This window comes from Micromys minutus (assembly GCF_963924665.1).
Source record: "Micromys minutus genome assembly, chromosome: 21".
NCBI classification, from domain to species: domain Eukaryota; kingdom Metazoa; phylum Chordata; class Mammalia; order Rodentia; family Muridae; genus Micromys; species Micromys minutus.
Window position 1 is genome coordinate 5,491,256 of NC_137956.1, and position 15,164 is coordinate 5,506,419.

Here is a 15,164-nt window from a genome sequence, read left to right on the forward strand (position 1 = left end):
TATCAAAGGGCCCTGGACTCTCTCACCCAAGATCATATCCTAGAGAACTGAAAGAAAGATGTCTAGACCAGGTAGACGTTCTCGCAGACTGGAGAGCAGGTGGAGGCTCAGACGATTCCTTTAAATCAGAGACGTGCTAGACACGAGATCGGGGTCATATGTACAAAGCTACCTGCCTCAGAAGATTTCCCTGTGTGAGATTTACTAGACCAGCCCACTGCCAGTCTTCCAGAGCCTTGCTTCTTGCTACAAAGAACGGACTCAATGTTTCCCATCTCCACTTGCCACCTCCTGGCCTTCCTGAGCTGTCATCTCACCAGCAGAGCCTGCTCAAGCAGATGCCTCTGGTCCTTGGACAGTTTGGGATGGAAAAGACCAGGGTTTAATGTCCTCCTGTATCCTATCTGCCCAGATGTGCTCAGACCCTCTTCAATGCCACCTTTGCCGAGTCCTGCATTTATTTGTTTGACTTCTAATACTTGGGGTTTTTTGGGGGGAGGGGAGCGCTAGGGGGGGGAGAGAAAGGGGGGAGGGAGAATCTTTGATGAACATCCAGGCTTTTTCTCCCACTCTGTATAAATGAATTCAAGTTTCTTTAAATCCAGTCACAGCCAGGACTTCTTCCCTCTAGACCACACACTTGAGAAACATGAACAGAAATTTACCAAATAAAACAAAAGGAAGGGAAGTGTTCAAAGGCAAAAGGTATGTGTGCCTGGTCCTGTTCTCCACAGCATCTGTATTCCCAAGGGAAAGGCCATCCACAGTGCTGGAATTTCCTGAACACACCCACTCACTGGCCGACCGAACGTCTCAGCTCCACTTCCTGCTCTGGAAGTTTCTCCAGTCTCCCTGAGAAACTGAGGCAAGACAGAGAGACAGAGACATTCTTGGGAACTTGAAAAGGAAAAGGGACTCTGGTTGGAACAAGAATTTCAACAAAGTGTATAATCATGGAAGACCTTTCTCCCTTCCTGGCTGTAAACCTGCAGGCTCTAAAGCCTCGGATCAGAAACCCCATTTCTGAGGAAAGGGTGTGCACTAAAGCCTTTGCACAGTTCCAGTGGCCCTGGTTTCACCTCATCGGATGATAATCCCATCCAACTCATCTTCAGAGCTCCCTTTTCTCAGTTGTCAAAATCGGAAGAGCACGGACCACAGAGATGAGCCTATTACTATTATTTTGTTATTGTACAAAGCCCACCCGCTAAACACCTATCTAGGCACAGGCGAGCACGGTGCTCCAACCTCATCCGAGGACTTCCTCTACACAGTGGACAGTGGCTAATGGAGAAACTTGGCCCCTGGTCCAAGTGCAGAGAAGAATGTCTGTGGAATGCTCTGCCACAGACAATGGTATCTACACCCTCCGGAGGCTCGGGGACCATTGGGAAGAGGGGTGGGAAGATTGCAAGAGCCAGACGTTAGAGAGGCCCAAAACAAAGAAGTGTCTTCTGGACATGACAGGCCTCCTGAACCCCCGGCAGCTACGGCTGCTGCACACAAAGTCAGTCAATGTTCCAGCAGGGTGTGGGAAGGAGTTCATGAGCCTCCGCTTGCTGAAGAGCTGTTGACGGTTGATGAAGGCAGAGGAAGGGAGAGTCAGTTTTCTTTGAGGGTGTGGCCCCTGGTAGGTCAACCATGCTCCAGTGGAGGGGCCCATGCCAGTGGGTTTATGGACAGCACAAACTGGATTTGGTGGATCATTTAAAAGAAAATAAAAAGGAGGCCATGAAGCAAGGGCCATGAAGGGGAGGTCAACGTGGGGTGAGACGAACAAAATGTTTCCATGTATGAAGTTCTCAAAATGGTAGGAAAAGATTGTTTTTAAAGGAAAGAAAAGGAAAAAGAGAAAGGTTTCTCTAGAACCACCAACGGTGTGTGTGTGTGTGTGTGTGTGTGTGTGTGTGTGTGTGTGTGTGTGTGTGTGTGTGTGTGTATACATGGCCAGTGCTAAGACAGCTGTGACTCTCCCTTGGGGAGGCCACATTAGCATAAGCCTTGTTTTCTGAGTACCTCTTTCTCTTAGCTTCAAGTCTGTATTAAAAGAATTTTCAATAAAATCCCCATCTTTGCTTCATCGGCTGAATTTTCTGTCAGTACCAAAGCCTGACTGGAGACCCTAATAGATTATGGAACTCCTTAGGCTGCTGAGGCTGGCGATGTGGGACTGATTCTCTGTCAGGTCGCCAATAACGGAGCAAACAGCTTGCTCTTCGCTTTGCCTTTTGTGGAATTAACGGATGACGCTGGCTCAAACCAGTTCCCTTGTCCAGAGGTGACCAGGGTAGAAAGATTTGTCCTCCATGTGTGACGCTAACTTGTTCTTACACAGTTCCAGAATACTGAACACATGACTCTGTACTTCAAAACTCACTAAACTGCGTCTAATCACTTCGAAGGGGGGCACCTACTTCCTGTGTGATGATTACCATCGGAATCCATCCACCACTCACCATGCACCTACATCAGTCCCCCCAGCCAGGCCCAAGATGTATGAGCACATTACCTGCAGGACCGGGAGGACTTAGAGAATGAGAACACTTGTGAAGCAAGCAAGAGGAACTGAGCTCAAATCCCCAGATCCAACAAAAGAAGTACATCAAGGCTGTCTGTGTGCCTATGACCTTAGCAATGCAGAGGGCAGAGTCAGGAGGATTTCTGGAATTTGCTGGCCACCAGCCTGACTCAGGAGAATAAAGCAGAGAGGGCAGGAGAGCAGGATGTTGGCCAGGTTGAGCCTGGTTGCACAGGCCTGTCATTCCAGGCTGAAGCAGGGGGGAGGTGGGCTTATTGACTAGAGCTTGAGTCTCCGCATCCAAGATGGCATAGTCATATGACAGCTGATGGTGGACTCAGTGTCTCACAGCTTGGGTCTCTTCACAGGGTATTTGAATAGCCCTGAAACAAAGCAGCTAGCTCTCCCCTGAGCAAGAGAGCAGAGAGAAACCAAGGTAAGAAGCCATTATGTCTTCCAACAGCAGTCAATGTGGAAAGAGACTCCAAAGGAGCAAGGTAACTGAAGTGCAGCCATCAGAGGCCAACCTAGAACTGGGCTCCCATAATGCCATCAGTAACCTGATTTTCTCTGCTGCTGTAGACATTCCTGTGTCCCTGAGATTCCCACATAAGGGTTTTAGAGCACATGACAAGTTCCATTTTCACCTAAAATGATCAAATGATAATACCAAATTCTTCCGCCAAATAGAAATCTAATTAATGATCTTGGCAAGACTTCAGAAAAGCAACCACCAGACAGGGTTTAGAGGGTCAAAGACACACACACACAGAGTAAGGCAAATTAAGCACGCTTTTGGATAAAGCTTTTCCCTCCCAAATATTAAGGATTGGATGTCAGTGACTGTCCTTGGTGATTTGAATAGCTGCTCTCCAGTGCTCCCTAGTTCCTGTGGTTTGACCATATCAACACCAGGAAACACTCTTGGTTTGACACCATCCATAAGTAGTCATGGCTTTTTCTCATTCACATTTCTGGACTCCAGGCAGTATTTGTGACAATCCAAAGAACTTGGAATGTCTATCTCACTTGGGAAGCCTTTGAAATGTTGGAAGATGTTTAAATGTAAATCCACTGGGGATGCAGCTCAGTAGGTAAGATCAGCCAGCTGTACCAGACACCTGGGTTCAGTCCCCAGCAGCCCCTAAAATGGAGGGGTGGAAGCAATGGCATGTAATTCATGTTACTCTGGTGATGGATGTGGGAGGACCAGGACTTCCACAAAGTTCTATTATAACAGACTAACAGACAGTAAGTAAACAACCCCCACAGATTTTCATCACCTACATACCGAAGCTGTCCTTTCAGACTTGAACCCTACCAACTCACCCACTCCCTCGGACCTTTTACAACGTCAGCATGACTATTAGAAAAGTCCCAAGCAAAATGAAACCATCCCTGATCTGTTCCCTTCCCCTCCTCTTCCAGAGTCAGTGGAGAGGAAACGGTGATCATCTTATTAAAATCAGAGCTGGAGCGGCCTCTGTGTGAAGTGGCAGTGTGGGCGAGCATCCCTCAACACTGTCATGTGGAAAGATGGAGCAAGCTCTGCTGCTCAAAGGAATGGACCCAAGTCCATCTCAGGGCCCCAGCCTCTCTCTCCGTTAGTCCGTTTCTCTCCTCCTCCCCTCTCCTCCTCACCTCCATTCACTCGCTTCTTCCTTCTTCTGCCCCCTCTCTTTTCCCCTCCCTCATTCTCTTCTCCGTTCCCTCCATCCTCTGCTCAGTTTACTTTGTCTGTCTGTCTGTCTGTCTCCCCCTCCCATCTTCCATAGTCAATGATATTTAATGTTTCCCACTAAATATAAGAAAGGAATCAGTAAGATGCACCCCAGGACTTGAATAGCCTGCACTCCCTCTGCCACCCCCACTTCATCTCACCCCAAACTTTCCACTGGCTTGGCTGGGATACCTCACCCTCAGTCATGAACTTTCCAGCACAAGGGCCGGGTTTCCCCTCCCCAAGATGTTCTTTCCTATATAATGCAGACATTTTGTGCTCTCTCTCTCGCTCTCCCTCTCTCTCTCTCTCACCCAATCTCCCTCCCTCCCCCCAGTGTGTGCTCTTTTTTTCTGTCTTTCCCCTCCCCTCTGTCTCCCTCTCCCTGGTGACTTCACTGACCTTATAGGAACAGAGCTGTTTCCCAATAATCCTGCCTTCATACGCTTTAATTTGGCTTGAATTGGCTCATCTCATTGATGAGAAATAACTTATCAACTCCTCTCTGCCCTTCAGATCTCCATTACTTTTCCTTCCTGCCATCAATCAACTGAGAGCACTTGCCACAATGGAATTACATGTTTTCATATATAAACACACATAATACACACACACACACACACACACATAATACATACATACATATATATATATATATATATATATATATATACACACATGACTAGCTCATCTCTTTCATTCACTTTACCCCTATAACTCTGCACAGTGCCCGGAACATATGAATGTTTTTAAGTAGATTATTAATTGAACAGATCCATTCCACATGGTTAGAACTGACACGAACTTTTAACATCAAACCAGCTGTGTTGTTCAGTCCTGATCTCCACCCTCTCCATCATGGAAGTAGGAGAGCACACACCTCCCCACCAGCAAGTGTAAGGGGAAGTGAGGAACAGAGCATGCGTATCTGAGAGAGGCTGTTCTGGTGTTCTTAGGAGGCTAGCTCGGGATCTGTACCTCTTTCTCCACCTAATTAGGTCTCCACACTTTCTCTTAACACTGCATATAAATTGTTCATGGTTTTCTGGGTCAGCTGAAGGCTGTGTGTCCTGAAAGTCCTGTTCCCAGGACCCCACTGAGACTGCTGTAGAATGTATTCAAGATTCTCAGTACAGTCAGTAGATGCTACCAAATGTCCACCTCCATCAGGACAACCCCTCCTGCTGAACCCTTCAGCTATTCTTTTATATTTTTTACACTCCAGATTGTATTCCCTTTTCAGTCCACCCTCCAACTGTCCCACATCCCATACCTCCTCCCCACCCTGTCTCCACGAGGATCTTCCCACCCCTCACCCCAGAGGCTGAGGAGGAGGGTGACCCTGTAGGAGGATCAGCAGTCTCAATTTAGCCTGAACCCCTGAGATCTCTCAGACACTGGACCACCAACCAGGCAGCATACACCAGTTGATGTGAGGCCCCAGCATATATAGAGTAGAGGACTCTCAGGTCTGGGTTCAGTTAGAAGATGCTCCTAATCCTCAAGAGACTGGAGGCCCAGGGAGTTGAGAGGTCAGCTATTCTTCCTGAGCTGTAACACCGAAGCCAGCACCCTCCCACACAACGGCAGCAGCAGTAAAATCATAGTCTCCACAGCAGACCTAGAAGCCAGCATAGTTCCTTCTGTGAGGGCCCACCTCTCTCAGTCTTAACTGGAACTGGAAACAAATTGAGTTTCAAGTTTTTGTTCTTCTTGTCTTTTGAGACAAGTTCTCATTTAGCCCAATCTGGCCTTAACTCACTACAAAGCCAAGAACGACCTTGGATTCACAATCCTTGGCCTCTGCCTCCTAAGTACTGGGATTATAGGCCTGTATCCATACGCTGGACTTCTGCAGTGCTGGAGATTAACCCCTGAGTTTCCTGCATGCAAACACTCTACCAATGAGCTACATCCCCAGGTTCTTAATTTATTATTATTATTTTACTTAATAAAATATATTTTAAGCAGTTTCCCCAGCCAATCTTCTTTCTCCATGATTAGATGGTTTAAACTTTGTTGCAACTTTTGCTATGACCCTGCTTTGCTGAAGGAGCCCACCGCACAACACAGACTCCCAGCATGCTAATGTCTAACAACTCTTAAAGAGAAGACAATCTGTGTTTATTTCTACCTTCTAAGCTTTGCTCCAGTGACAGCACTTAGGGTGTGAAGTCAGAATGAAACCTCTGCTTCTGGGACTCTGCTATCAAGAGCAGTCCCCCACCTTGCTCTCCTACCCAGCTAAGACCCTAGCAGCCACCTATAACACTGAGGTCATTTTTATCTGCATCCTCCTTCCCAAGACCACAAAAGATTCTCAGGCCCATGGCTCGGCTGCCTTAGTCTTGGGAACCAGCACCGGGCTGGCACATGAAACACAGTCAGACGCTTGATGACAGATGAGTCATTGCCTCAGAAAAGGACATGGGGCCAGGAGGCAACCCAGTGGAGGAAGTGCTTGATGCACAACATGGGGACCTGGGTTTGACCCCAGCACCACACAGAATCTGGGCACGGCCATGCCTACATAACCCCGGCACTCGGAGGGAAGAACAGGAGCCTCCTGGGAAATCACTGGCCAACAGAGCCCAGAGAAAATAGTGGCTTCCGGGTTTAGTAAGAGACTGTCTCTAATAATAATAATAATAATAATAATAATAATAATAATAATAATAGTAATAGTAATGTGTTAAGGCGATGAAGGAAAGCACTTGGATGTGACCTCTGATTTCCACACTACCCTGCACTGACAGTCTCAGCAGTGCCCACCCACATACGCACATGCACACGCACATATACCCATATCTGGAACTTCCTAACACTGCCTTCTACAATCCACAGCACATGATCTGGGCAGCTCAGTCAGCACAGAGTGACTCACAGGGACACTGTTTACTTGAGACACATCGGCCAGCAGGTCTGGAGTGTCCTTGTGATGTATGAAGTTCCAGATGCAGTAAATATCCAGGATCAGAAATCCACATGGGTGACCTATCTAAATATTTTAACCAATACAGGAGGCAGGAAACCAATATAATTATTAAATGAATCAGAGAGAGAGAGAGAGAGAACACTAGATAATACATTAGAATTAAAAGGTATTTTTTAATTTGTTGAGACAAGCTCTCACTATGTATCCCTGGTTGTGTTACAACTCACTATATAGACCAGGCTGGCCTAGAACTCAAAATGCCTCTGCCTTTCAAGTGCTGGGGTTAGAGACATGTACTACCACACACGATTATGAAAGATGCTTTTGGACATGAATCTTAGCTCCTACTTTTGCTAAGGACCATTCTTATGTCTCTCTAGGTTCTCAAGCCTTCCTAATGCTGCAACCCTTTAAGACAGTTCCTCATGCTGTGGTGACTCCCAACCATAACAGGATTTCACTGCTATTTCATAGCTGTAATTTTTCTACTGTAATGTAAATATCTATGCTCTCTGGTGGCCTTAGGCAACACCTGTGAAGGGATCCTTTGATCCCAAGGAGTCACAACCCACAGGATGAGAACCGTTGCTCTAGGTACCCCTGCGTCTGTAACGAGACATTTTTCTCTTCCAGGCATCTGTTTAGAAACTCTGCAGTTATCCATTGCTCAAGAACTCTCATTCAATATAAACTGATTTTTTTTTTTTTGTTTTGAAGTTAAAATGCTAAGGAAATTAGTTTTCATGGCTCCCCCTGGCAAACCTGGTTCTCTTAGAGAAGAAAGCAATGAAATTTTTATTCTAAATTACAGTCATGTCTGAACAGAGGCAAGTCCACAGATCCCAAGATTAACACTGGATTTCCCATGTGACCCTTGGCTGACCTGCCACTTGGGAAAAAAACCTGCTCACAGACTGGCTTCTATGTGAGTTTCTGTCCTGCCTTCCCCCAATAGTGGACTGTGATCGGGGAATAGAAGCCAAAGAAACCATTTCCTCCCCAGGTTGCTGTCAGTCACAGCATTAGAGCTAAGACACAGAGTCACGATAACACTTCTGCTGTGGCTGCGGTAGAAGCTGTCCCCTGCAGCCTATTTGTTAAAGACTAGGTCATCAGCTGATTTGGGAAAATTCAGAAACTACAGGCTGAAGGACTAGCCAGAGAAAGTCAGTTACTGTGAGCAGGTCCTTGGAGGCATCGTATATCTGACTCATCCCTGTCTCCTCCTTGTCTGCCATGACCTGAAGACCTTCCACTCACCCACAGGTATAATGTTTCACCTGAACTCATGAGGTCCAGAATCCGTGAATCAAACCCTCTGAAACCACAAACCACAATAGATCTTTCATCTTTTAAGTTTTTCTCTCAAGTACATACAAGTAGTAGGTATAAGTAATATCAGCACTGTCTCACACACACACACACACACACATGCACGCACGCATGCACACACGCACACACACACACTCCAGCTATTTGAACCACTTCTTAATATTGTGAATCTAAAGTTCTCATTTAAATGGTTCTGGTGATTCCAGACATGCTGTGCTTTTGACAGTTGGTTTCATTGAACTGGGATCCAAACCCAGTCCTTGCACTGGGATGGCCCCTACCTCTTAAATCACTCCTTACCTGTAACTGCCACCACATCTCCCAGTCCCAGTGCAGACACGCACCTCCCTTTCCACAAACATTGCTAATGCTCTATTCAGAACAAACATGCTCTATTCCTCCATGGCCCTGTCGTGAAATAGTCCCAACTGCCACCATCCCCACTCTGGGTCTCTCTCGCACTTGTATAGGGCTTTGTCTCCACCTCACCTTCACTCTTCCCTGTAACGGCCTGAGTGTTACTTGTCTCAACTCCAGTTTCCTAGTGGAACAGATTCTACAAGCTTTATCTCTACAGCCATCACAGAAGCAATTGTCTGCCTTTGGCAAATGATCAGTAAGTCAATACGTTCATCTTATATTTAAAAACAATACAAACAGGCTGGAGAAATGGCTCAGGGCTCAAGAGCATTTATTTGTTCTTGCAGAGAACACAGTTGGGTTCCTGACACCTACAGAGCAGCCCTATAACTCCAGTTTCAGGGTCTAATGCCCTCTTCTAATCTCTAATGGCACATAGACATGCACATGGCACACATACATACATTTAGGCAAAATACTCATGAACATAACATGAAAATAAATCTAAAACAAAGTCAATATAAAGGTCAAATTCCCCATTTAAAAAAATATAAATAAAATTATCAGGGATGCCAAGAACAGTCTCAGCCAGCTTAGCCCTCCCTCTTCTGCCTCATCTGTTCACTTAGGTCCTTGCTATGTGCTATGCATTCAGAACAAGTCTAATGACCAAAAAGCTCATATTTCCAGATATAAAAGTAAAAAATGTCTTCTTAGCATCCTTAAACTCTTTGAAGTTCTTAGATGCTGAGTTAGTCAAAATGAACTACCAACACAGTGACACTTGTTTTCATAAGGAATAATCTTTCTACATAAATGGAATTCTCCATCACTCCAAGACCACATCAAGATAGTCAGGGCCTGACCGCTCCCTCAGTGTGCCCACCCCTCTAACCCCCTGGAGATGTCAAGTGGGAAACAGAAGTATTCCTTAAGACAGTAGGAGAGATAAAGCCAAGAATTAAATCTCTAACAATGTTAGCTCTCTGGATACGGTGAAGACCAAGAGGCAGCTCAGGAAGTGTTTGTGTGTGCACACATATGTGCACACTCAAGTGTGTGGGAGTGTGCATCCCTGCACAGGCATGTGGAAGCCAGAGGTCAAGCTCAGGTGTCCTTCCTCAGGAGCTAGCTACTTTGTCTTTGAGAGAGGGTCTCTCACTGGTCTTGAACTTACCATGTAGGTAGTCTTCCTGGTCTGGAAACCCAGGGATCTGTCTATTTCCACCTGACCAGTACTGGGATTACAAGCACATACTACTATGCCCACCTTTTTTACAAGGGTTCTGGAGCGCAAATGAGGCTTCATTCTTACACAACAAGCGCTTCATTAACTGAGATCTCCCTCCAGTCTGAGTCTCTCGGGATCTGAATTTGAGCTGACCCTCTGCTTCAAAAAAGCTTACAAAACTACTTCTCTTCTGCACTCCTGATAGAGAAAGGTTAGAGATGAGAAAGAGTGTGGGACAATGTTCTTTGTAACCCCATACCAGCAGTGACTCATAGCCCCCAACTAACCCCCGGATCCAACCATCACACCCAATCAAAGTAGCAAGAGGACATTTCCGTTTTAAAAATGGAAAACCTATAAAGAAACTGTCGGAGAACACTGTAGGAAAACAAGGAGGCAAAGCCCTGGGTAGCTTTTTAGAAGACACATAAAGACGGCTTGCTAACCACCTATGCAGACCCCTCTCCATCAGAAGGGACAGGGAAGAGGCCACATAACATCTGGACCCACCATAGTTCTGCAAGGGAGGTCTGGCTCAATCTGCTGAGCCAGGAAGCCACACAGAACCAAGGCACTAGTGCTGAGCCAGATGGCTGTTTGTAGCGACAAAGAAAGAAAGATTACCCGGGATCTATTTGGAATATCACTAAAAGGTTCTTGATGTAATTTGCCAGTTTTCACCAAAAGTTCCACTAATCTAAGGCTCGGGCTCAGGCCAGATAAGGTACCTTGTGCTTGGCAGTGATAAAACAGCCTTTTAGGGGTTTTGGCTTGAGGCAGTGGCAAAAGTTAGAAAAACTGACGAGAAGGGTTTGGGCTCCTAAGATTTTCCACGGAAATAAATGCTGTCATGAAGTTTACTTCCTTCTAGAAATGTCAGCCTTTAGTCACTGTCTAGGATGAAGCCTTCCCAAGGCTAAATACACGAGAACAAATTTGAGAGATAGTCCTTACCAAACTAAAGAGTATACTTAATCCCCTCATATCCAAATACTTAATAAAATATTCTTACAAATCTATACTAGCATGTTATTAGTAATGTAACAGAAAGATATTGCCTGTTACTAAATTTACATTTAATAAACTGGGGGAAGAGCAGACAAGATGGCTCAGTGAGAAAAGTCACTTGCTGCCAAGTGGTAGGACCTAAGTTCCATTCCTAGATATAGAAGAAAGAGAGAACTATTGTGGCCCACACACATGGCAGGCACTCCACCAGCGCCCCCACTATAACATGTACATACATGTAATACACCCCCACTCCTAACACACATACATGTAATACAAATAATACACCTCTACTTCTAACATATATACATGTAATACACCCCCACTAATACACATACATGTAATACATATAATACACCCCCACTCCTAACACACAGACATATAACACACCCCCACTCCTAACACACAGACATATAACACACCCCCACTCCTAAAACATATACATGTAATACATGTAATACACCCTACTCCTTACACACACATGTAATACATTCTGATTAAAAAAAAAAAAGATTGTGTCACATTTGTTCAGCAGACATTTTAGAAGCAAAATTACCAAGAAACACAAACACACTCAGACTCCTTTTTTCTGATTACAGAGCTGGGAGTCCTCTACAACACCTCCTTCACTACCACTGGGGAACCCCAGGGAGCCCAGCAGTAAGATGTGACCAAGCTGGGAGGGAGTTTGTCCTCTGCCATCTCTGAAAACACTACAGATGTGATTTCCAGGCACTGTGCTGAGCTCAAGGACTAGAAGCGCAGACCACTGGCCTGCAGGTGGATTAAGATTGTGCTATATGCCTCTTGTTATCTGAGGGGTTTGTTTCAGCAACACTTAAAAGTCTAGAGATCTCACATCAACACGCAGATGTCCAACTCATCCTTGAAAGCTGAAATAGGAGAACCTCTTACTTCCATTTCCTAAACCAATATGGCCTCCAGTTGCATTAGAAATACCCGTCTTTCTGCCCAGGAGCGAGCAAGCACACCTCTCGCCAATTATCAAAGTTTCTTTTCACAGCAGTGGAGGCTGGAACAGGGATCCACAGCTGGTCAAGAGGCAGAGAGAAAGTGACTGCCCCAACCCCATTTGAGACATCTGTAATGACACCTTTACTCCTAAAGCTCAGGAAACATTTGAGGGTCCGAGAGGGTCAGTTTGTGAAGGAGGACTGCCGTGAGAGAGTGCCTTCCTGACATGACAGGGACCCTGAACCTTTGGCAATACCGGCACCGGCACAAGACCACACCGTCAATACTCCAGTGTGGAAGTAGAGACTCCAACAAGCTCCTATTCCTGGAGGAAAAGCTACAGTTAAGCTACTGAGCAAGGAGAATCTGTTTTCTCCAGAGACAGTCTCCTAATAGATTTTCCAGCCCTAAACACTTGAACATAGGGCAACACTAATTGAACTCAGTATATGTATATGTAACATACACTATAATAAATATAATTATATATACACTATATATGCTATGGAATTATAGTAACAATACTATGTAATATAACAATAATAGAATGAGATGTCGTGAATTAAGGAAGGGATGGTCAGGGAAACTCGGGACAAGCTGAAGAGTGGAGAGAGGAGAGGAAATTATGCCCATAACACACACCCAGAGAAGCGGCTGGTGGCTGGAGCTAGCCCAGCTGAAACTTATTCTGCACCAGCCCCAGTTGACACCATCACTGTTCTAACGGCTCCCCTCATCGGTGCTTCCTGTCTGGCCTCAGAAGCGCTTGAGTTTGCTGCGCCTCATCTCGCCAGAAAGAAAAGGTCTAGATAAAGACACCCCTTGTGCTTAAGACGCCAACCTAAAGGAGCATCCATTACAGCAGGGCATGATGGGAACCTAGGGTGCAGTCAAAACCCAAAAATGTGAGTAACTCGTGAGTGTGTGTGTGTGTGTGTGTGTGTGTGTGTGTGTGGATAGGAGAACGGGATGGGGACAGGGACACAGAGGCGGCAAAGGCAGTTCACAGGTGAGAGGATACTGGGGAAGCCGAGGAAGTGAGAGGCAGTTATCCCTCATAAGCAGAGAAGTGAGGACGTTAGCATGCTTACGTGGCAGGCACATGCGGAGTGCCAGGCAAATATTTAAGCAAAAACCAATTAAAAATTACTGTTTACCAGGGAAAGACACTGGTGGTGATGTATGCATAGTTTATGTATATGAATGTTTCATCTCCATGTATATATGTGCACCAAGTACACACTAGATGCCTGTGGGGGTCAAAGGGGGGCACTGGATTTGCTGGAGTTACAGATGAGCGTGTGACCCCATGTGTGGGGGAGGGGAATTAAACTCAGATCCTCTAAAAGAACAAGTGCTCTAAACCACAAACCCATCTCTCCATCTCCTAGCCTAGGTCTATGTTGGTGATCCTCAACTCCACACATCAAAGATATGTCCTTTCGCCTCTGCCTTTCCTTTCCCCCTTACATCTGTGCCACAGACCTGGAAGCTGCCGACTAGTTTCCATTCTACACGTGGTACAAGTTCAATTCACCTTCTGGTGCAACAACTACAAACACTGACTCCTACTACCCTCAATGGGTCTCCCAGCATACTGCACATTAAACTTGTGTATTGTTGCAAGACCTAAGGGTGACAAAGCAATAATGTGCTTCGTGGCAAATCACTTGAGCCTATAGCTGTTGAGGTAACAGAATGTGAGGAACAACAGCAAGGATACTGGGCTATTGCCCAGATACAAAGATACAAAAAACCCAGACATTTCCCTTCAAGGGACAACTAAGTCAGTCCTACCAGTCTCCCTCAGATTAAAATGAAATCTAAAGGCAGGATGGCAAACCAACGGGAGGCCCTTTTAAGTATCTCAGAGTTATAATAACCCCAAGCAGACATTTTCCCAGACTTCCCTGTTGTAATAACGAACAAACTCATCTTTCACTTCTTGTCATTAGTAATTATCATGACCTCATTGAGAATCAGTGAAGCACCACAGGGCTCAGCCGGGCTGGAGTGAGGAGCTGCCACAGTCATCACGGCAGACCGAACGGATGGCGAGTTCTCTCTCCAGCACTTTTACCCTTTGTTTCGGGCACTTAAAAAAATGTACACTCTGCAGTTCTCCGTCCCTAAGGGTGGTATGGTATTCTCAAAGCATTTTCCCTTCAACTGCACCAAAAGACTTCCACACAATTTACAACCCATTTGTAAGAGCCAGGAATTCAATTAAGGGGAAACTTAACTTGGAAGAGTTGGGGCAATTTGACCAATTAGCCCTCTTTCAACTCTGCTGAGGAAAGAACACGAATGATCTAACAGGACACTGAGCAAAGCCAGAGGAAGCAGCTGGGATGGGACAAAGGGTTCCAGAAATCCAGGTCCCATCTGCAACTCTGCACACGGTCACACAGAACCTTAGGAGTTAAGCCAGGAGGGTACAGTGCTACTCCACAAAGCCTGCAGAAGCTGAGTCCACTCGGCGCCTTAAAATCTCACCTTAAAAATCATTTAGTCTTTACTGCTGCTTGAGCTGATAGATCAAAAAGTACAGACACTCAGCCATCCACCTGTCCCTTGTCAACAAGCGCGTCACCGTGGTATGATAAAGCCGAGGGGAGTTGGCATGGGAAAGTGAGTATAACTGTCATCTAGCTGCATCTTGACACCCTCTGTGGGTCGCAGGCTCACCTTGGTTGCTTCCTCCACACTCTCCCTGAGGGCCTGCAGCTCAGCGTCATACTGTTCCTTCAGCTTGTCCATCTCCTGGTCATGGCTGGACACCTCCTCCTTCAAGGCACCCTTCAGGGCAGTCAGCTCCCGCTCCCGCTTCCTCAGGAGATCTTCCTGTTCCTCTTTGGCAATGAGCAGATCTTGAAGGTCCTGCTTGGCCTGCAGGAGCTCCTAGAGGGAGGGACAATTGCTGAGCTGGAGAACAGGTATCTTTTTCAGCGGCCCAGCATCACCCCTTCAGACTGACCACCAGGTGTATGGCCACCTACCCTGTCCCATCCGCGCTCTCCTTCCCAGACCACACAGGTGTGGGGACAATTTGTACTTCTCAAAGCCATCATTACCTTGGGGCTTA

The 15,164-nt window shown here is 46.1% G+C and overlaps 1 protein-coding gene across 3 annotated transcripts in view; it reads right to left on the reverse strand.

Moving 5' to 3' along the window:
* The window catches only part of CGNL1 (cingulin like 1), a 141,175-nt gene that overhangs the window by 63,019 nt on the left and 62,992 nt on the right, over positions 1-15,164 (reverse strand). For all 3 annotated transcript variants that reach the window (XM_080934401.1, XM_080934399.1, XM_080934400.1), the window contains exon 8: positions 14,768-14,980. In XM_080934401.1, the coding sequence (XP_080790527.1) occupies positions 14,768-14,980 (213 nt within the window). The remainder of the gene's footprint in view (positions 1-14,767; positions 14,981-15,164) is intronic.